This window comes from Balaenoptera borealis, assembly GCF_965194805.1.
Source record: "Balaenoptera borealis genome assembly, chromosome: 2".
NCBI lineage: Eukaryota > Metazoa > Chordata > Mammalia > Artiodactyla > Balaenopteridae > Balaenoptera > Balaenoptera borealis.
Window position 1 is genome coordinate 184,700,290 of NC_138867.1, and position 20,749 is coordinate 184,721,038.

General features: G+C 63.8%; 1 protein-coding gene across 7 annotated transcripts; it reads right to left on the reverse strand.

Moving 5' to 3' along the window:
* Positions 1-69: 69 nt before the first annotated feature.
* On the reverse strand, positions 70-18,501 carry STK11 (serine/threonine kinase 11). 7 transcript variants are annotated; one of them, XM_082381152.1, is made up of 10 exons: positions 17,128-18,492; positions 9,171-9,254; positions 8,272-8,361; positions 7,466-7,598; positions 7,229-7,365; positions 6,341-6,468; positions 4,071-4,128; positions 3,655-3,848; positions 1,431-1,644; positions 70-609 (listed from the first exon to the last, which is right to left on the reverse strand). In XM_082381152.1, the coding sequence occupies exons 1-10, from the start codon at positions 17,415-17,417 to the stop codon at positions 387-389; spliced, it is 1,551 nt and encodes a 516-aa protein (XP_082237278.1). In that variant the 5' UTR covers positions 17,418-18,492; the 3' UTR covers positions 70-386. The 7 variants fall into 7 exon arrangements, with proteins under 7 accessions (XP_082237278.1, XP_082237280.1, XP_082237277.1 ...); XM_082381154.1 differs by having other exon boundaries at positions 470-609; positions 1,431-1,649; positions 17,128-18,489; XM_082381151.1 differs by lacking the exon at positions 70-609 and adding an exon at positions 616-1,055 and having other exon boundaries at positions 17,128-18,497.
* Positions 18,502-20,749: the final 2,248 nt, after the last annotated feature.

The following is a 20,749-nucleotide window of genomic DNA, read 5'->3' on the forward strand; positions in this document are numbered from 1 at the left end:
CCCCCACCCCCGCCACCTGACAGCACGTCCTGCCACCCACAGTTCCCAAACATCCCTCACAACCACAGCTCAAATCCACCTGTTTTATTTTTTCTTAAAAAAGAAGAAGAAAAAAACCAACCAAACAATGAAAACAAGGCAGCCGCCGGGCTCCCCTGGGCACTGGGCATGCATCGCGGTCAACAGGTCCGCTTGTCCTGCCCATCCCGCTGCGGCTGTGGTTGGTGGGAACACATCACCAAGTGTGGGAGGCGCTAATGAGCGGCAGAGTAAAAAGAGGGGTTGGGGCGGGCGAGAACCAGTAGTCTCAACGTAAAGTGCATGGCGAGGGCTGGCGTGGGGCCGCGCCGGGCCCTCTCCCTCCTCCCCCGGCCGGGGGAAGGGGCTCAGCACAGGATTGCAGTCAGCAGGAGGTCGTGTCCACCAGCCACCAGGGGAGGGCGGACCCCAGTCCCTGCTGTCCCCCAACCACAGCCCTCCAGGCCCCTCCGGCTTCCGGAGGGGCAGTCAGCACGAAGGGTGCAGCGGCGGCCTTCCTGGGCAGTGGGCGGCAGGCCAGCAGTCGGCGGGAAGACTGAGCAGGACCTGGCCGGGGCTCCTGGAGACAGGCTGAGACCAGAACAGAAGGTGGATCACTTCTGGGTCAACGCAAGGCCCTGCCTCCCAGGAAGCAGGCCTGCCCTGGGGCCGCCCAGAGGGTGGGGAAACTGAGGCCTGGTCACGCCTCAGTGATGTCAGATGCCTCAGGAGGCCAGGGAGGGCTGTGCTGCCTCAAGGGGCCACCCCGGGAATCGCTGGCCACCTGGTGGGATTAAGCACGGCTCTTCTGCCACGGAACCAGGCCTCCCTCCAAAGAGTTCCTACCCCACCTGGCTGGTTCTGATGCTGGCAAATTCTTTGGGGGGCGTTTCAGGGGCAGCTCCCTGGGAGAGGGGACATGGCTGGACAGGGGCTGTAGCCTCAGGCCCCTACCCCACTGCTCACATCCTGAGCAGGCGATGGGGTCTCCAGTGCCTCTGGGGCCCAGTCGTCCTTTGTGGACTGGGTGGTCAGGGCTGGGAGGAGGAAGCAGGGAGGGGAGATGACGGCCTCCGTCAGAGCCCAGCCCCTCCTAGCCTGCTCACCCTCCCAACCCCCCACCCCCCAGCCTCGTCTGACACCAGCATCGCCCTGTCGCAGAAGCAGCCTGGGTGGGGTGGGGGTGAGCCCCGCAGGTCTGCAAGACAGGCTGCCGGCTTAGGGGCCCTGCTCCTGCACACGCCGCCCCCCGACCCCAGTGCATGGCCAATGCCCTGATGAAAGTGACCTCCTGCACCTCCAACCCAGACCCCGGTGGTGACAGGCACAGGCCATGACGGTGACACCAGCCAAGCAGGGCAGTGCCCATGACACGCCCCCAACCCATTCCTCCGGTCCCCACCACATCCCACCTGCAGGCGGCCACCCTCACTGCTGCTTGCAGGCCGACAGCCGGCGGATCTTGCTGCTGGCCGAGCAGGCCTTGCGGGCGGGGTTGGTGGCAGCGCTGGCCCGGCGCTCCGCCCTCGACCTGGCGCTCAGCTGGGCTGACTCGGTGCCATTCACACACACGGCTTTGTGCGGGCCCCGGCTCTGTGTGCTCCGCCCGGCCTCCTCCTCCGGGACCTGTCCTAGGAGGGAGAAGGCAAACATGTGCTGACTGGGGGTCCCCGACCAACACGCCCCCAGCGCCCCGCCTGCCCGGGCCCAGGGCACCTCCACCACCTGTCCCACCCGGTCCTGCCAATGGGGCCCTAATCCAGGGAGCGGCAGGGCTGGCCTTCGAGTCGGTCGGGGCAGGGCCCGGCCTATGCTCACCTGCCTGTTCAGGTGTGAGCGGAGCCCTGCACTCGGGTGGGAACACGGTGGACACCAGGGACCTGGGGCCCGAGCCTCAGCTCTCTCACCTGTGCGATGGCCAGACCTCGTTGGGCCCCGTGGGACTCGGAGGGGCTGGGCTCGGGCCGGGTGTCCGGACTCGCCGTCTCTCCCACAAGAGCCCGCCCCGGCTCTCCACGCCGGGCACAAACGGAGAGGCCGTCACAGGTGCCTGCCATGCCCCGGCCCCAACCGTGTGGGCTGTCAGCCCTCACCGGGTCCTGGGGCCACTGGCCCGGGGCCGCCTGCCCCACCGCGTGCCCGCTGAGGCGTGGGGGGAGGGAAGTGTGCGGGGAGCCCGTGCTGCCCGCGGCGCACCCCCCTCCCATGGACGTCAGCAGGAAACCCCTCAGCTGCCTCAAACCCATCTCCTCCACACACGGAGCCCCGTGTCTGCCAATGGCGTCACGTGCCTGACTCGGCCTCCAGACCTAGCCGGGAGGCACCGGCCCATGACCGGGAAGTGTCTCAGGTCAGAACCCAGAGCGTGGGGTGGGGGCAGTGCCAGGTGTCTGCTCTGATGGGGCAGGGGGGCTGCAGGGGCGCTGAGCACCGAAACTCTGCGCAGATCACCTGGGGCCCAGCCTCCGGCACAATGACCACGGCCAGAGGGCGGCTGGAGGGCACGGGATCTGCCCCACATGCCCTCAAGGCACTGGGGCCACTGGCCCCGACCAACCAACACCCGGCCCAAGGCCCAGCACCAGCCCTCAGGGTGGATGGCAGGACCAGGGACAGACCAGGGGCCCAGGGGAGCAGCTGAGAGCCTCTGACCGTGACCACATGACAGGACCGGAACGGGAGGAGCCCCAATACGGCCCACTGCCGGCCCACGGGCAGGTCAGCGAGAAGCAGCTGACTGACCTCAGCACAGGACCGTCCGTCCCCACGTCTTCTGTGGCGGACGTTCCCAGGCCAGGGATCTGGCTCGGGCCCAGAGAGCCGCTCTTGAACAAGCCCTCCCCTACCCAGGCAAAGCAGTCCCAGGCCTCTGGAACAGGCCTGAAGAGACAGTGTGTGGTCAGTGCCTCTACAGCCGGCCGGCCAGCAAGGCTCACACCCAGGCACCTGTCCCAGGGCCCCAGTGCCTCTGAGAGGCAGGACACCTTGCTTCTATCCTGTGGAGGGGACGGAGGCTCCAGGAGGCCTGACTCAGGACTGGACCGTGGCCAGGGTTCCCAGGGCGGAGGCATCCCACCTGACCTCAGGACCCCATGGGGAACGGCTGCAGCCAGCTGCACCTGAGGCCTGAGTGTGCCCCCAGGAGAGTGGGACACGCGGACCCACCCTGGGGCTGCTCCCTGGAGGCCCCGCTGGCCACCCTGCACACGGGCTCTTTCTACGGTAAATGCCTAAGCCCTGGCCGGCGAGCCGGAAGGAAGCAAGCATGACCCGCACACGCTCAGCGGGGCAGACCTTTATGCGGGAGCCTGCAGAACCGGCCCCGGGACAGCACAGCACCGCGGGGCGGTGGGTGGAGCAGCGCTACACTAGGGCCCGGGCTCTGCCCGGAGCTCCTCGGCGGCCCTGGCCTCGGCGGCCCTGGCCTCGGCGGCCCTGGCCTCAGCTTCCTCTCCAGAAAGGTCTGAGCACTGGCTCTCCTGCGGGCCTCTCTCTCTAAGCCCTGCCTCAGACGCCTCCTCGCCACCTGGGGAAGAAGGCCACTCGTCAGCAGTGCGGCCGGTGCGGAGAGGGCCACCGGACCCTCGGGCCGGGGGCAGGGCCTCCCCACTTCCCCCACAACCCCCGGGGACTCACCGGGCACCGTGAAGTCCTGAGTGTAGATGATGTCGTCCTCGATGTCGAAGAGCTCGTCATCTGTGGCGTCGGCGCAGCCGTGCAGGTCCTCCAGGTAGGGCACCACCGTCATGCCGCGCCACCGGTCCTTGCAGTCCGCGCTCGGCGGGATGGGCACTGGCTCCTCGGCCGGTGGGTGCTTCTTCCGGAACCAGCTGCGGAAGCCGGCGGGTCAGGGCAGCCAGGGGCTTGCCTGGCTCCCCACGTGGGCCCACCCCCAATTCCTGCTGAGAACCACGCGGGGTGGGGGAGGGAGAAAGGGCCCAACGGGAGAGACTGAGCCAGCAAGACCCCCGTGGCCCCAACCTCCCCCTCCCCTGCCCCCACTCGCTCTCGCCACACGGGCCCCCAAGTCGGGGAGCCCTGCGGGGACTCACCTGTGCTGCCGGATCTGCTGTATGGAAAACCGCTTGGCCGGCTCGTATTCCAGCATCCCTGCCAGGGAGACCAGCGGTGGGTGCAGGGGCCAGCATGGGCAGAGGGCCCTCCCCTGCCTGGGAGAGGTGGGGACGCCCGTGGGTGCCCGTACGGGGGAGGGGGTGGCGTGAGTGAGCGGAGCCCCCTCCCCCGCAGGCCTGGCCTCTACAGCCGGGCGCCCAGCACGACGGCAAAGATGCTAAGCCCGTAGCTGAGCGGAGGCGGACGCAGTCGGGGCCGTCGCCCTGTCTCGACACGAGGGGCTGCCAGGCAGACACTGCAAAGCAAGGTCGGGAGGACCAAGACCAGAGAAGGCTGGGATGCAGGACGGACAGCCCGCCCCAGTGACCCTGACCCTGTCCACACGCCCCAGGAAGACAAAGCACACGGCTCGCCCCTGCTGTTGCCCGCCCGGCTCTGGCCAGCAAAGCCTGTGACTGGCCATTCTAGCCAGGACACCAAAGCCCCCTGAGGCGGCGGCAGGAGAACCGGAGGCCTCAAGAGTGACACACTGTACGTAGACACTGGTGTGAGGGCCTTTTGCCTGGCATCCGGACACTCAGAAGGCTCAAGGCTGACCTGCAGGCTGTGCTGGGCTGGCCCGAGGCAGCAAAGGGCGGCACCACCCCCCCCAGGGCTGCAGGGGGCCCAGGGCCCGAGGTCCCCAGCCCCCACCATGCTCAAGTGCTCACCCCCTTCCCCACGGGAGGACCGAGCGTGACGCAGAGAGGGGGATGGGGGTGGCAGGGCTCTGCACACCACCTCTTGGAGGTGCCTTTGTTCTCAGGAAATGAGAGGCCATTTCAGAAGCTGGGGCTCAGAGAGCTGAGTATCTGAGTGGTGTGGGAGAGGAGGAAAGGTCACGGTCGCGGCCTCGCTGCAGGAGGGCAGGGCCAGGGCGGTGTTCCAGAGACTCACGGGGGAGGCGGCCCAACAGCCCAGCGGCCGGGAGGAGCCTCCATGCAGGGTGCAGTGCAAAGGCCCCGAGGCAGGCCTGGGCGGAGGAAGCGAGGATGGGACACCCTGCCTGGATCTGGGGACAGGGACACAGGTGCTCTCTGCCATCTCGTCGGCCCCACTTGGGACTGTTTTGAGCGCTTATGAGAGTGAGGGTGGCAACAGATCATCATCTGTGTCACTGGAACAAAGAAAGCTCCGTACAGAGGAAACTCTGACCCACCAGCCCCTGGCGAGGGAAGGAGAGTCTGGAACACCAGCTCACCACCTGCAACGGCCCTCGGCCCTCAGTGGAGCTGGTGGAGGCCAGGGGGCACGGTCCAGGCACCCCTAAGGACGGGGCCCACAAACTGCTAAGGAGAGCTCAGGTGGGGAGGGCCGGGACTGAGCCAGCTGGGCCGCTGCCTCCTGCTTGCTGGCTCCTCCCACGTTCCAAGAAGACCCCAGGCAGGTGGTGTGCCCAGCCCTCTGAGGGTCCTGGGGCAGCTGGCAATGCAGGCCTGGACTGGCGGGGGGGAGGTGGGGCCTGGGGCCGTAGAGCACTGGGAATGCAGCTGCCCAGCTTCATTTCACCTTCACTAACAAACCAAAGGACCGGCGAGACTCAGTCGTCAGAAAGCTCAGGAGCCACGCAGGACTGTGAAGATCCTCTTGGCTGTGCATCACACGAAGGCCGGGCACTGACCCAGCGTTCAGCACAAGCCGAGGGTCAGGTCAGTTACACAGAGCCCAGGGACTGTGGGCAGGGAACCTAGGACGGTGCCGGTCAAACAGGGCGATACCCTGGATGTGCTGCGTCATCAAAACTAACTTCGGCCAAGCCCCAGGATGCTGGCGTGGCTCCCGCCCATCCACACCTAGACAGGCCCCTGTGGTGCACAGACAGCGCCACCTGCTGTACAGCCTGGGAACTGCAGCAGGAAGAGCCCCCCACCCCCACCCCCCTGCAGGAGACCCCCACTCAGCAGGCGGACTGGGGTCCCCGCTGCTACTTCACTGTAGGGATGGGGGATCAGAACAGGGTGGAACGAAGGCCCAGGGCAGGCAGTGGAGCCCAGAGGAGCCAGCGGCCCCTTGCAGGCGCCCCTGCGCCCACTGCTCTCCACACCCGACTAAGCTCTGCACCACCCCGCCCCGCCCCGCGTCGGGGAACTGCACAGAGAAGAGCCGGCTCCCGCGGGGCCAGCGGGCCACGGGAATCCCACGGGGGCCCCAGTACCCGCCGCCAGCCCACCCACCCCCGCAACCCAGCCTCCTGCCTCGAGGGCCTCACCTTTGAGCAGGTCTGAGAGTGGGGGGCCGCAATCCCCCGGGATGGTGTAGTCCCCCTTCCCGATGTTCTCAAACAGCTTGTAGATGTTGTCTCCCTCGAACGGGTACAGGCCTGTCGTGATGTTGTAGCTGCGGCCCCGGGAAGGACAGACCAGTCAGGAGGGCCTGCCTCGCGCCCCAGCCTGGAGCCAGCCTGGTCCCGAACCTTAACCACCCCCACCTGCGGGGACTTGGACTTGGTGAGGAGAATGTTCTGGAACACATGGTGGTGGCGGCTCACTAGGAAGATACGGAAAGCCACCGGATGGTACACTCTGACACGGTGGGTCAAGGGTACACGAGTCAGCTCTCAGTAACACGAAACAGGACACCCACGCCGGCAGCTGCGCGCACAGGGGGCTGCAGCGTGAACTCGCCTCGGGCAGGAGAGGCTTCCAGAGAACACAGGCCCACTCGGTGCCGCCTGAGCTCACGGAGGAACAGACGACCACGTGGCGGCGTCTGGGTGGGGGGTACGCAGCGGTGGGCCGAGCATCGCCGGCGACTCGTGGTGTCTGAGAATTCTCAGCCCCAGGGGTCAGGACAGAAACACCTGCCCAACAGCGACTGTGGCCGGTGTGGGAAGCAGCACAGGTGGAGACCAGCACAAGCCCAAGGTGGGCGGGGGCCAGGAGGACGGCCGGTCCCAGTGCCTGTCCCCCCACCCATGGGGGCTCCTGACCCCGGCTCCGTGGCCTCCACAGACTCTGGGGGGCGGCAGCAGCTGGGAGACCTGTCAGGAGGGGCAGGTCATGGAAGCCTGGAGCCCAGATGGGGTACCTGGGGCCGGGGGGGGGGGGGGTGAGGGAAGACCCCTGGGGTGGACGGACCCAGGCCCAGGGGCACTTACAGCGTGACCCCAGCTGACCAGATGTCCACCTTGAAGCCAGAGAAGGTGTCCAGGCCGTTGGCGATCTCGGGCGGCTGGAATGCGGGGGAACCCTGGCTCGTCCGGCACGTGTCGTCCTCGGCAAACGGGTGCAGGGCCTGTAGCAGCACCAGACAGCCCTCAGGGAGCGGCCCTCGGCGGGTGGGGACCCCACCCTGCGTCCCCACCCTGGGTCCGGCTTGGGGGCGGGGCACCTGCCTCGGCCACACCGAGGTCGGAGATCTTGAGCGTGCCACCCGTGGTGAGCAGCAGGTTGCCGGGCTTGATGTCCTTGTGCACGATGCCCTGGCTGTGCAGGTACTCCAGGCCGTCCACCAGCTGGCAGAAGTACCTGCAGGGCACAGCCTCTGTGAGCCACCGCACCAAGGGGCGCAGCCCCACCTGTCGGGAACCTCAGCTGCCTAGAACGGCTGCCTGCAGCGACCCAGCGGGACCAAGGATGGGAGGCCGAGGCTCAGGGGCCGTCGGCGCCAGGCGGCCCATCAGGGAACCAGAGGGCCAGTGGCCGGGCCGAGCCACTCCTGGGCCCCCGCTGCCCCCCCAGCCCGGGCAGCCCAGGGGCCCTGCTATCATCCCAACCTCTGTGGCCTGGACACAGCCCTGCTGCCCCCCCGTCCCCCCTGGGGCCAGGGACCTAGGCCAACCCACTGACCCCGTTCCCCTCACGCCACAGGCCAACTGGGTGTTAGGGGCGACTGCCCAGGAGGACTAGCCAGCCGGGGCAGCACAGGCCGCTGTCAGCAGCTTCCCAAGCACAGGAGGCCCCAAAGTCTCGGTGGCGGCCACAGTGGGGCAGGGAGGTGCGCAGAGAGGAGCTTGTGGGGCTGCCAGGGCGTCCACAGCAGGTGGGCTGCGGGACTGCAAACTGAGCCCCAAAGCCCTGAGTTTTGAAACACACTCGAGCTTTCGTTTCACTGATGATCAGAATTAAGTTGTTCGAACGCTTGGGCCCGTGAGTGACCGGGCGGGGGCGGAGGGGGCAGCAGTGGGGCCCGCAAGCTCACCCGTGGGCCTGGCACACGGGGAAGCGCTTCTCGGGCACGCTGTCCAGCATCTCCTGCATGCCGCACACGCAGTACTCCATCACCATATACGTGCAGCAGCGGCAGTGCTAAGGAAAGCGCGCTCAGCCAAGACCCCGCCCCGGACGGGCCATCCCCAGGGAACAGACAGATGCTAGGGGGCGAAGGCTGCACTAGTACAGTGAGCTGGAGACCCCAGAAGGATCACAGGTGCTGCAGGAAGCCCCCCGGTCGTTCCACACCCCAAGGAGGAGCTCAAGCCCCAGCCCTGGCCCCCAAAGGAGCGAGGGAGGGGCGTGTGGGCCCTGGGGAGAGAAGGCCTGAGCAGGGGTGGGAGGCCAGGGAGAGACAAGGGCAGCACAGGGGTGAGGCTGCAGAGCAGGGATGGGGGGCCCAGGGCCAGGCTGAAGCCCCCCAGCCGCATCTCCACCGTGGAGGGGCAGCCCTGCGACTAGGATGGAGAGGACCCCCATGACGCTACATCCAGCGAGTCAGTGACAGGCCCCTCTGCGACACACGCCCCTCAGCAGGCCCCCGGGCCCCTATACCCTGCTTCTCGGAGCTGCAGCCCAGGAGTAAAGGGCGAAGGCCGAGGACACTCCCAGTACACCGTTACCACAGTGACACACTCCCCATCCCGTCCACCATGCATCCGCCACAGGCCAGGGCGCACAGCCCCCAAACAGAAGCCAGGGAAGCGTCCCCGCTCCAGGGACCAGGCTGACAGCAGGGCCCCAGCTCCACATGAGAACAGGAGGTCTAAGCGGAGAACCAGCCCGCATCCTGCGGCGCCCCCCGTGGGCACTCGCTGGAGAGGGGCCCGGGCCCCGAGGTCGGCGGCGCCCAGGGAACACCTGGCACCCCGAGCCCCAAAAGGATATATCTTCTGCTTCTCCTCGTTGTACAGCACGTCCACCAGCTGGATGACGTTTTTGTGCCGTAACCTCCTCAGCAGCTGGATTTCCCTGAAGACAGAGGACGGAGGCGTCAGCCAAGCCCCACGGCCTGGCAGTGCCGCCAGCCCCCAGGAACCGTGCAGAGGGCAGCACCAGAGTGAGCAGCTCCGCACAGGGGCAGCTAGTCCTGGGCACGTGCCCGAGCCCAGCAACACGACCAGGCCCCGTCCCCGCATTTTAACTGAAGATTCACAGAGACCACAGCGAAGACCGCGCGGGGACAGCAGGAGAGCACGCGGGAGTTGGGGCTCCAGCCAGGTCCCCGCATCCCCCCACCCCCTCCTCCCTCTGGGACTGAAGCCCAGGCTCCCCTCCGCGGTCAGGGCGGCTCCACGAGGACTCCCTGCAGGAGCCGGGGCGGGGTGGGGGGGCGGGCAGCTCCGCAGAAGGTTGAACAGTCACCAACTGACCCAGCACCTCCAATCAGGGCACGTGCCCGGGAGGACCGAGAGCACGGCGACCCGGTCACACGTGCTCACGGCGGCACCGTCCACGGGAGCCCAAGGGCAGATACAACTCCAGTGTCCCTCCACACACGGGAACACCACTCAGCCGAGCGAAGGCAGAAGCCCTGATACTCGCTACAACGTGGATGGACCCTGAGAACACGATGCTCAGTGAGAGAAACCGACACAGAAAGACACACAGGGTGTGATTCCACTGATGGGAAACGTCCAGAACAGGCCAGTCCACAGGCAGAGAGTGCGTTCCTGGTTGTCAGGGACTGGGGATGGAATGGGGTGACTGCTGATGGGGACGGGACTTCCTTTTGGGGTAATGGAATGTTCTGAAACTAGACAAAGATGAGAGTTGCCATGAAGATACTAAACGTCACCGAATTGCACGGTATGTGAATAATACGTCAATAAAGATTTTTTAAAGTTCTCACTGGGAAGCCCAAGCATGAAACACAAGACCAGCCAGGCAGGTGAGGGGTCCCCAACCTCACGAGACCCAAGTCGCACGCCTCTCACTGTCCATGAAGAGGTCGCCTATTCCAGGAAGCCGTTCCTGACCACACCCCACCCTCGCACACCAGCGCGGATCCTGTGCCCTCGACACCACCCGCCCTCCCCAGTGTAGGTCCTCCTCCCATGCAGATTCCCCAGCCCGGCACTCATGCAGGGAGGGTGCCCCGGAAACAGCAACTGTGTGTAGCGCCCACTCCCCAGACCCATAGCACAGGAGGCCACCGACTTGCTGGAGGAAACACAGCTTTACAGCTGCTTCCCGTGAGCTCACTGCCTGCCTGCCCCCCACCCCACTCCCACCCTCACCAGAGGGTTGCGGGGCACAGCAGTAACTCTGCCCTCATTCCCCCCATCATTCCGCGCTTATCCCTAACCACCTGACCTCTGAGGTCTGGGACGCTGCACACATTTCAATCCACACCTGAGTGGGAGGGAGGGGAGGAGACTCACAGACGTTGGGGTCACCCTGGTTTACACCGCCTGACCTTTGGGATTTATCCTGGTGTCCAGTGTGAGCAGGGATCACACTCAATTTTCCCCCCAGTAAATGATACACAGTAGCTCCGCCTCAGCTCTGTGACGTCAGGGCGTCCTGGGCTCTGGGGGGTGTGGAGCAGCATCCCTGACCTCCACACCTTTGATGCCAGGAGCCCCCCTCCCTCATCGTGACAACCACAGATGTCCCCAGGTATCGCGAGGCGTCCCTGGGGGCAAGACGGCCCAGGTGAGAGTCCTGCTGTAAAGGATCAGGAACGTCCTGGGGTGTGGGGAGCAGACCCTGAACCTTCCCAGCTCGGGCCCCAGTGCTGGTCCCCCAGATCCCACTCACTCACTCAGTCCTGCAACAGACGGGCCTTATCAGGCCCCTGTGGGTCAGGCCCCGGGCAGGTGGGTGCCCTGTCCGTGGGGGCTTGGGTGCCCCTCTGACGCTCCAGGTCCACCACCACTTGTCAGGGAGCGGCCCTGTGCCCCCAGGCATCCCTCCCCCTCTCGCCCAGATCACCCCACAGCTCTGACTCCCGGCCTTGCTTGCTGCCAGCTCTCCGGGACCAGAGCTCGGCTCTGGTGACTCAAGGACCCTCCCCCGCAGGCAAGTCCCCTCCCTTTCTATCTGACAGTCGAGGGCTGGTGGCCGCCCCGGGCCGCACCGCACAGCAGCCTTTGTCATGACAGTGGTGACCAGGCCTTTGGGGTCCCTGCCAGGACTGAGTACAGCACTCCTCCTCGCAGGGGTCCCAGGGGCAGGGGTCCCAGGGGCAGGAGCAGAGCCGGCTCCCCTCAGAGACCAGCGTTTAGCACCTGCCGTCCACCCAGCCAGCCAAGTACCCGCTGAGCTACCTAGCCAGAGCCGCCATGGGGTCTGCGGCCCAGAGGGGAAGGGTGTCACGTGGGGGGCAAGCTGTCGCGAGCTGCAAGCTGGGGGGGCTGAGGGAGGGCCCAGCGCAGACTCTGACCCCGTGCCAGCCTCCCCTGGAAGCTGGCTCCAGGCACTCTCCCTCTCCTCTCCATCCAGAGGCGCTACAGGGGCTAACTAAACCGCACGTGTGGACACCAGGAGGCCCTTCGTACCTGGAGCCAACGCGTGGCCACCACCTGGAGCGCTTACAGCCAGGCTTCAAGCAGCGTCTGCCGATCCGAGTGTGAGAACCTGCCTGAACGCAGACACAGGCTGCCAACAACACGTGTGGCAGCTCCGGGAGGGGGGCCCGCGGCTAGTCCAGGGGCCCCGGGGAGCCCACCCCAGGCCTTCCAAGGCGAGGACAAACCCCACGGCTCTGCCTTCTGTGCCGTGAGATACCTGGGCCTGGAACCATCTTCCGGGCCGCGCCTCTCCATCCGCCCACTGCCTTTGGGGCAAACTTCTGTGCGCGAGGAGGCTGACGGCAGCACCCTTCCCTCCACAATTAAACAGCTCACCCCCTACTCCAACGCCAACAAAGCCAGCCCTGAAGGGAGGTCCCTGCGCTGTGGGTGCGTCAAGCGCTCATGTGGTCAGTTAAATGGGATGGAAACCTCCTGGAGAAAAACGGGTAAGTCCCATTATGGATATCAGGTAAGTGGCTACAGTGTCCAGCTCCTCTGAGAGAGGAGAACCTCGCCCACAGGCGGCATGGAGATGCGCGCTCCGAGCGGGTAAAAGGGGCGTGCAGGAGGACCCCCGAGACATTCACTGCAGAGACCGGGCCGGGGAGGGACCGCTACACCTTCTCTGAGTTCTCCGTCTCCTACAAGGCAAACTACTGACCGGAAAAAAAGAAAAACAGTATTTAAAGAAAGAGGAAAAGCCAGGCGCTCAGCCAGGATGCAGGAAGTAAAGTGACAGGAAGCCGAGCCTTCCGGCCCGGCCGCAGCTGCTCAGGGCGGGTGTCACAGGGACCTGCCCGCAGTGCCACCCGAGCAGAGCGGACTGCTGGGGACGGACTCGCTGACTACCCACGAGGGAAACGGAAGAGCCCCTGGAGCTCACAGAGGAATGGAAAGGAGCTGCCACCACAGTCGCCCATCCCAGAGCCGCCGGGGATGCACCCACCTCACTCCCTCCAGACGGTGATGGGGACAGGGACGGGTCCACGGAGAGCAGGGGAGGGGACGATGGCAGCTCTGGACGAGGGACACTGAGCAAGACCCCCCTCACCCCTTGGCCTCTCTGCTGATGCTTCTAATCATATGGCAAGAGGCCATCGGGGATCCGGGAGAGAGACTAAAATGAGGAGAAATTCACCAAAAGTGAAGTTCAACACAAACACTCGCTCACGCAGCTTCCCAGAAACACAATTCCTAACAGGCACCAAGTGGGGACAACCCGAATGTCCACTGACGGGTTAATGGATACACCACGTCCCTCCACACCCAGGAACATCACCTGAAAAGGGGTGAAGCACTGACACTCGCTACCACGTGGATGGACCTTGAAAACAGGATGCTCAGCGAGAGAAGCCAGACACAGAAGGACACACGGTGTGTGAGTCCACTGATGGGAAACGTCCAAAACAGGCAGATCCATAGAGACAGGGAGTGGGTTCCTGGTTGTCAGGGGCTGGGGGAGTGAATGCTGATGGGGGCGGGGTTCCTGTTGAGGGGATGGGATGTCCTGGAATTAGAGGTTATGGTTGCACACTCTGTGAAAATACTAAATGACACTGAGTTACCCGCTAATAGTTGAATTTTATGTCACGTTAAATTATGTCTCATTAAAGCCGTTAAAAGAACAAATTGCCGTGCAGCGCGAGGTCAACATGGGATAAAGGGCAGCTTTGCTGTGATTCCCAAAACACTCCTGAGTGAGGAGCCAGTGTCCCCACCCACCCCCTGCGCCCCGGCCTGGGGTGTATCCCAACGGCCCCCGAGCTCCCACTGCATCTCACAGTCACCCCCTTGGCCAGGGAAGGACCAGACAGGGAGGCCACGAGGACGTTCAGTGTGGGGCGCCTCAGTGGACCAGCCGTGCCCTATCGCTGCCAGCCTGGCCTCACGGAAGAATCCTTCCCACTGGGGGGCGGGGGGCAGGTGCCCCAGCAGATGCCAGGACCTGGCGGAAGCCACTCAGGACGGGAACGAAGGCCAGCAAAGTCCAGGCTCTGCTGCACGCACTAAAATCCCAACCACTCACACCCCAGGTTCAAGTACCTGCCCGTCACTGCTGGCCTGGCCGAGGGAGGCCCAGCCTAGAGACTGGCGCCGGCCTGCTGGGCCCCAGCCACACGGGCAGGGACGCCGATGAAGAAGGAGGCTGGCAGGGCCCTGACCCGCCCAGTGCCGGCCCCGCACGGCTCACCAAGCACCTGCACCCCGCACACACTGGGTACAGACCCCGACCTGCCCTCACACAGACGGGCTGTGGGGCACACAGACTGCCCCGGCCGCTGTACACTTGTAAACAGCTGATGAAAACCCACAAAGAACAGTATCTTGGGACAGGTGAGAATCCCGTGAGCGGGGCCCATCTGCCACCCGCCCTCCCCGGGGGGTTGCGTCAGAGGGGCGTGTGCCCACCGTCTGTATGGGCGCGAAACCCCACGGCTGCCCCCGGCCAGGCAGGCGCCAGCATGGCTTCTGCTGCCAACCGGGAAAGCAAGCAGGTACAGCTTACTGTTGAAAATGATCCTTAGGAGAGTTTAATTTTTCATTAAAAAGTGCTTGGATAGGTAACGAAAACATACTAAAGAAAGGCTCAGAGGGAGTGTGGCAGAAGCATTAGTATTAAAACGATGAGTAATTGCTGTCTTACTTCTTGGTGGTTTTCGGAACTTTCGTGTTTTACAGTAAGAGCAAATTAGTCTTTGTGAGCAAGATGGGGACAAGCACAGACCCACAGCAGCCCTCCTGGCAGGAGCCACAAGAGGGGAGGACCTCCTTTAACACAAAGTGTATCCTTTAAGGAAAAGCTTCCCATCCCAACTGGAGCTAGAGGACTCCTGAGGCTTGTCTGGAAAATTCTGGACGCTTCACTGCAAGAGAAGAGTCTGGAGTTGAGTTCATTAAGTCTCTCCAAGACAAAGGAGCCTTTTTTCCCTGCAGCCGCCTGGCAGCAAGGCTGACCCAGAAGCCTGGATCTCTGGGCCGGGGAGTGGACACCCAGCCCTTGCTTGAGCCCAGGGCCTCACCTCCTCCGGCCTCCAACCCGGGGCGCTCTGTCAGGACTCAGGACAAGGGAACAGGGTGCCTCCGAGCAGGGCACGCCCCCTCACAGCGCCCAAGGAAGGAGGCGCGGTGGGTTCTAACCCGCAGCCGCATACCCAGCAGGTCCTCACACCACACGCTGCAGACGGCAGGCGGCCGCATGGGGCCAGCGCTGCGCTCCAAGGGGCCTCAGAGAGGTGAAGACCTACACGTCTAGGGCTAAGCTGGAGGAACCGGCCCAGGCCCTGCAGCTGTGACACCTCGTGTTGACTGCCAGGCCGGCTGTGGACCGCCAATCACTCTGCCTCCCAGGCCTCAGTTTCCCCTCCGGTTCTTCCGACGGACACTGTGTCTCCACAACTCCTGGGACCGTGGCTGACCGCTCTGGAAACGAGGACTGGGAGCCAGTACGCTGCGACCCTCCAGTGGGGCGGCAGAGCGCGAGGGTACTCTTTGGGTGGTGAACAAACGTCCCCTAACTTGACCTTGAGCATGTGCATTTGCATGTGGGGAGGGCCTTTATTACGTGTACATCATGCTTTGGCAGAAGTGGGCGCTCGACACCTCCATCGCGTCTGCGAATGTTCTGGGACCCACTCAGCTCAGCTGCCCCCAGTCCACGCCCCTGGACGCATGCACTACCTGAAGCCCCAGGGACGGCCAGCAGGGTGGGCTTGGGCGACTCTAGCCAGACAGATCAGTTGGGGCTGGAAGCCAGCCTGGCCCCTTGGGGACGGACTCTGGGAACCCCTCCTACCTCAGGGTGCTACTCCCAAGAGGCTGGGGCCTGGGGTGCCATGGCAGCCCAGCATAAAGCACCGGCACCAGAACACCTCCATGGACCCAGGCTGACCTCAGGCGGAGGGAGGGTGCATCCAGGCTGCAAGAGCACAGCACCCCGTTCCCCGGACAGATCCAGGGATGAGGCCTAAGAGGAGCCAGGAGAACGAGGACCAGCCCTGGAGAGCGGAGGTGTGGGGCGGGGTGGGGGGGGCTCAACCCGGAGCAGCGGCCAACTGGCATCCCGAGGGCCACGTCTCCCCCACGTGCTTCTGCCTTAAAGAGAAAATGTGACTTAGAAGCAGGGAGTAGGGATCTGATCAGAGGCGTGGCCTCGCTTGGCCCACAGGAGGGCACCCGCTGTCCCCTGGCCTGTCTCCCCAGGACACCGGTGGCCCCTGCCCCACCCCCCACCCTGCAGGTAAGAGACGGGCACAGAGAACTGAACAACTGGCCCTGGGGCGCCCGGCCCCACCTTCGCCAGGGGTCCACAGCTGGGGCACTGACCACAGCCAATCAGGTCTCAGCACCCTGCTCCCCGACTTGACCACCCTAGGCATCCCAGAGCAGGCGAAAACAGCTGGGCAGCGCGCTGTCACACTGCGTGAGAGCAGGGGGGCCAGGAGGAGGGAATGAAAATGGATCTGGGAGCAGCACTCCCAGTACTGGCCAAGGTCACCAGCCAGTCCTGCTGCCGCCTGGCCCGTGAGATAAACCCCTCGGCTCGGGCAGGGCAGGGTCCCCCCAGGCAGCAGCGATAAGGAGGGGTGGCCCCTCCTGAAACCAGCAAGAGGGACGGAGGCAGGGCTCCCACCGTCCTGGCGGCGGGGGGGTGGGGTGGGGGGGTCTGCACACAGACCCCACCATCTCTGGGATGTCAGGAGGCAGACGGGCACCTGAAAATATCTGTGTAAAAAGTTTGCAGGGACACAAGCTGATCCCCTTCTCAGGAGTCACCGGGACTGCGAGTCGCCAAAGTGTCCTGTGTCACATCCCAGGAAAGTGAGAAAGGGCGAAGTTCCCCCCTGCTGACTGATAAGCCGGTGCAAACAATTATTTTTGGCAACCGTACGGTCCCCCTCCAACAGGATAAACAAACCGCGTGTCCCCGGCCCTAGTAAGAGCCGCACGCTGCGCGGAAACTTGCCGGCGGCGTGCAGGCCCCTTTCGGAGCCCAGCTGCTCGCAGCCAAACCAACGCCGGCCCCTTCCGCCGGGCACCTCAACCCTCCGGACAGCTGGGAGGGCAAAGGGGGTGAGGGGCGCCCCCTTCCGAGGAGGGTTCCGCATCGGCCGAAAGCACAGGACGCCCAACCGCAACAAGCTAGCCTGACTTCACCAAAGTACCCTAGCGAATTGCCCACGACCTTCCCTCGCTGGTCGGCTCGGGTGCTTAAGGAAAGAGAGGACGGAAGGAAGAAAGCGAGAAATGGAGGGAGAAGAAAGGGAGGGAAGGAGGAAGGAGGGGGCCGCCCAGCGGGCCGCGCCCCCACCCAGGAAGCCCGCACTTACTTCTTTACGTTGGCCTCCCCGTTGGGGATCCTCCGCAACTTCTTCTTCTTGAGAATTTTGACGGCTCTCCGGCACAGCGTCTCCGAGTCCAGCACCTCCTTCACCTTGCCGTACGACCCCTCCCCCAGCAGGTCCCCCATCAGGTACTTGCCGATGAGCTTGGCCCGCTTGCGGCGGGGCTGGTAGATGACCTCGGTGGAGTCGATGCGGTGGATGAACGTGTCCATCCCCACCGACATCAGCTCGCCCTCTGTAAACATGCCCAGCTGCTGCGGGTCCGCCACCTCCATCCTAAACCCCAGGCCTCCGACTCCCGCCGGCGGTCCCTTATTCCCTTTTCTGAGCTTCGCGGTGTGCGGTTCTTCCGTTTGTCCCCCCCCCAAAAAAAAATTCCCTTCTCCAAAAATAAAAGTCAACAAAATCTCAAAAAAAGGAAAAAAAGAGAGAGAAAAAAAAGAAAAACCCTTCTTGGAAAAGAAACGATTGTACTGAACGTGAGTTCAAGAAGCGCGCCTGGTCCAGAGCCCGGGCAACCGGGCGTGCGCAGCGTCCCAAGTTTGGGGGCCGCCCGGCCTCGCAGCTTCGAGGCGGGCCGGCGCGTCCACGGGGGCCCTCGAGAGGCCGGTGGGGCCGAGAAGTGCTAGGTCATCCTCCAGGGACTTTAGACCCTCGAACGAACACGGACGCGGCAGGGTCGAGTCTTCTCCGCGCCGTCCATTACTAGCGGCCCATGGCGCGCGCCGGCAGCCCCGCACAGGCCGGCCCCGGGGCCCCCAGAGCTGGGCAGGCGAGCTTAGCCGGGGGCCGGGCGCGCCGCTCGGGGGCGTCTCCCGCCGGCCTCGCCGTCCGGGGAGCCCGAGACGCCGGCAGGTGCGTGTCCTGAGCGCGCGGGGCACCTCCGTCCGGCCCGGCCGGCTCCCGCCAGCGCCGGGGCTGCCCGGGGCCCGCCGGCCGCAAGGAACAAGCCCCGTCCGAGCCGCCCACTGCCCGGGCGCCCGCACACCGGCCCGAGACCCCGAGCGGCCGCGCGGGCCCGGCGGGCGCCCCTCCCCAAACGGCAGCCCGCGCTCGCTCTCCACCCGAACGCCGTCGGCCGCGGGCCGCGGGGCGCGCGGGGCTCCGGGCGGCCGAGGCGGCGCAGGCCGCAGGCCCCGGGCCGGGGTTCCGGAGGCCGCCGGAGCCCGGGCAGCGCGTCCCCCGCCGCGGCCGCCGCGCGCGTGGAGCAGGCGGGGCGGCGCGGGGACCCAGCCCATGCAAGGCGGCCGCACTGCCGGCCGGCGCCCGCCGCCGCTGCCGCTGCGCCCCGCCTCAGTCGCGGGGGCCTCGGGCCGCCTCCCCCTTCCGCGCCCGACACGCCGCCGCCATCTTGTTTACCTCCTCCCCCGCCCTGCGCCGCCGCGCCGCCGCACGCCCGCCGCGGGCCCGCCCCTCGCGGCACCGACGTGCACGCCCGTTGGCCGAGCCGGCCGGCCGCGCCCCCGCAGCGAGCCCCGCCGCCGCCGCCCATTGGGCCGTTTGGACCCAGGCGGGCGCCCGAGCGGGGATTGGCTCGAGCCCGGCCCCGCCCCAGGGGTGGATACTCCTTGCTCATTGGTCCGCGGGGGCGCCCGTCAAGGGGAGGGGGCGGGAAACAGGTGCGGGGAGGCGAGGCCTGGGCGCTGACCTGGGCGGGGTTGGGGGCTAGGGTCGGAGGTCGCGAGTGCAAACGGCGTCCTCGGAACCCGCGGGGTCAGAGCGCAGCCCTTGCGGCCGGGACGTGGCTCGGGGACCCTCGTGGGTGCCTGTCAGGGCATCTCCCCCGAAACCCCGTTTGAGGCGAGGTCAAGGGTCAAAAAGTAGCCGAAAGTGGCCAATTCGAGGCAAAAAGCCTTTATTAAGGATCTCTCGGCCCAGATGGGGAGAGAAGTGCGCGGGGCGGAGTCGGCCCAAAGAAACTCACGGGCTAAAACTCAGAACCCAGCTGGGATTGTGCCAGCAAAGTGCTTTGGATGAAAAACAGAGTTGGCAAAACACTACGGCTTAATGAAGCTGAAAATACCTCCAGGCCTGTGTTGTTGGGTTTTTTTTAACCTTTCTGTTTTTTATCACTAGATTCTTACTTTGCCGGAACAAACTGCTTGTTTTGAGTGGAAAAGTTGGGAGCTGACACCATCGGATTTGAGCTCCAGGTTGGGGGTTCTGAGCCTGACACCTGTGAACTACCTAAACCTATGTGCAAAATTGAGTGTGCCCATGTGCTTGTTCTTGGGGACATCCGTGAGTTTCATCAGATTCTCAAATGACCCACAGAAGAGGGATTGCTGTGGCTTTGGGGATGGGGGCCACAAGTCACACCAACATACCAGCAAATCCTAATCAGAACATGTGGATTAGCCCGAGATTTCTAAATCATAAAGATCAGAGGAGAAACCACTGAAACAGAATAGAACAAGAATAGCGAAAATTGATGAAGCCAAAAGATTGGCCTTTGAAAAGATCAAAACAATTGATAAGAGCTTCCCTGGTGGCTCAGTGGTTAAGAATCCGCCTGCCAATGCAGGGGACACGGGTTCGAGCCCTGGTCTGGGAAGATCCCACATGCCGCGGAGCAACTAAGCCCGTGCACCACAACTACTGAGCCTGTGCTCTAGAGCTCTCAAGACGCAGCTACTGAAGCCTGCACGCCTAGAGCCTGTGCTCTGCAACAAGAGAAGCCACCGCAATGAGAAGCCCGTGCACCGCAACAAATAGTAGCCCCCGCTCGCCACAACTAGAGAAAGCCCACACACAGCAACAAAGACCCAACACAGCCAAAAATAATAAATAAATTAAAAAAAAATTGATAAAACTCTAGCCAGACTGACCAAGAAAAAAGAATGACCAGTATCAGGAATTAAAGAAGGGATATCACTACAGACCCTACAGATATTACAAGGATTAGATACCGGAACAACTCTATGCCCATAAAGTCAACATGAAATGGACCGACACCTGAAAAGGCACTAAAATGAAAGCTTACTCAAGAAGAAATAGATAATTTACATCGTTTTATATCTATTAGAGAAATTAAATCTGTAGGGAAAAACCTTTCTTTTTTTGGCTGCACGGCTTGCAGGATCTTAGTTCCCCCATCAGGGATTGAACCCAGGCCCATAGCAGTGAAAGCACAGAGTCCTAACCACTGGACTGCCAGGGAGTTCCTGGGAAAAACCTTTCAACAAAGGCAATTAAGGCCCAGATGGTTTCATTCGTGAATGTCCATCAAACATTTTGGGAAGAAATAACATTGGTTTCAAACAATCTCTTCCAGAAAACCGAAGAAGAAGGAACATTGCCCAACTCAAGTTCCTTTTGGTATTGTCTATGTTTTTGACTGCTGGCTTACGCCCAAATTTCTTGGAATCTGGGGGTATTTGATAATTTTGGCATCTGTAGGCCTCACTCTCCTTCACTCCACCCCTCTCCTGATGTGCAGGACACATGGAAGGGACTCGGGAAATGTTTGGTGACCGTTGCAGAAAGAGTCCATGAAGGTGAATCTCAGCTCAGATGCCACCTTTTCTGAGAAGTCCTCCTGATCATTCCCTTGAATGTAACCCCTTTCCAGCTTGATTTTCTTCTTAACACTTATCACCAGCAGAAA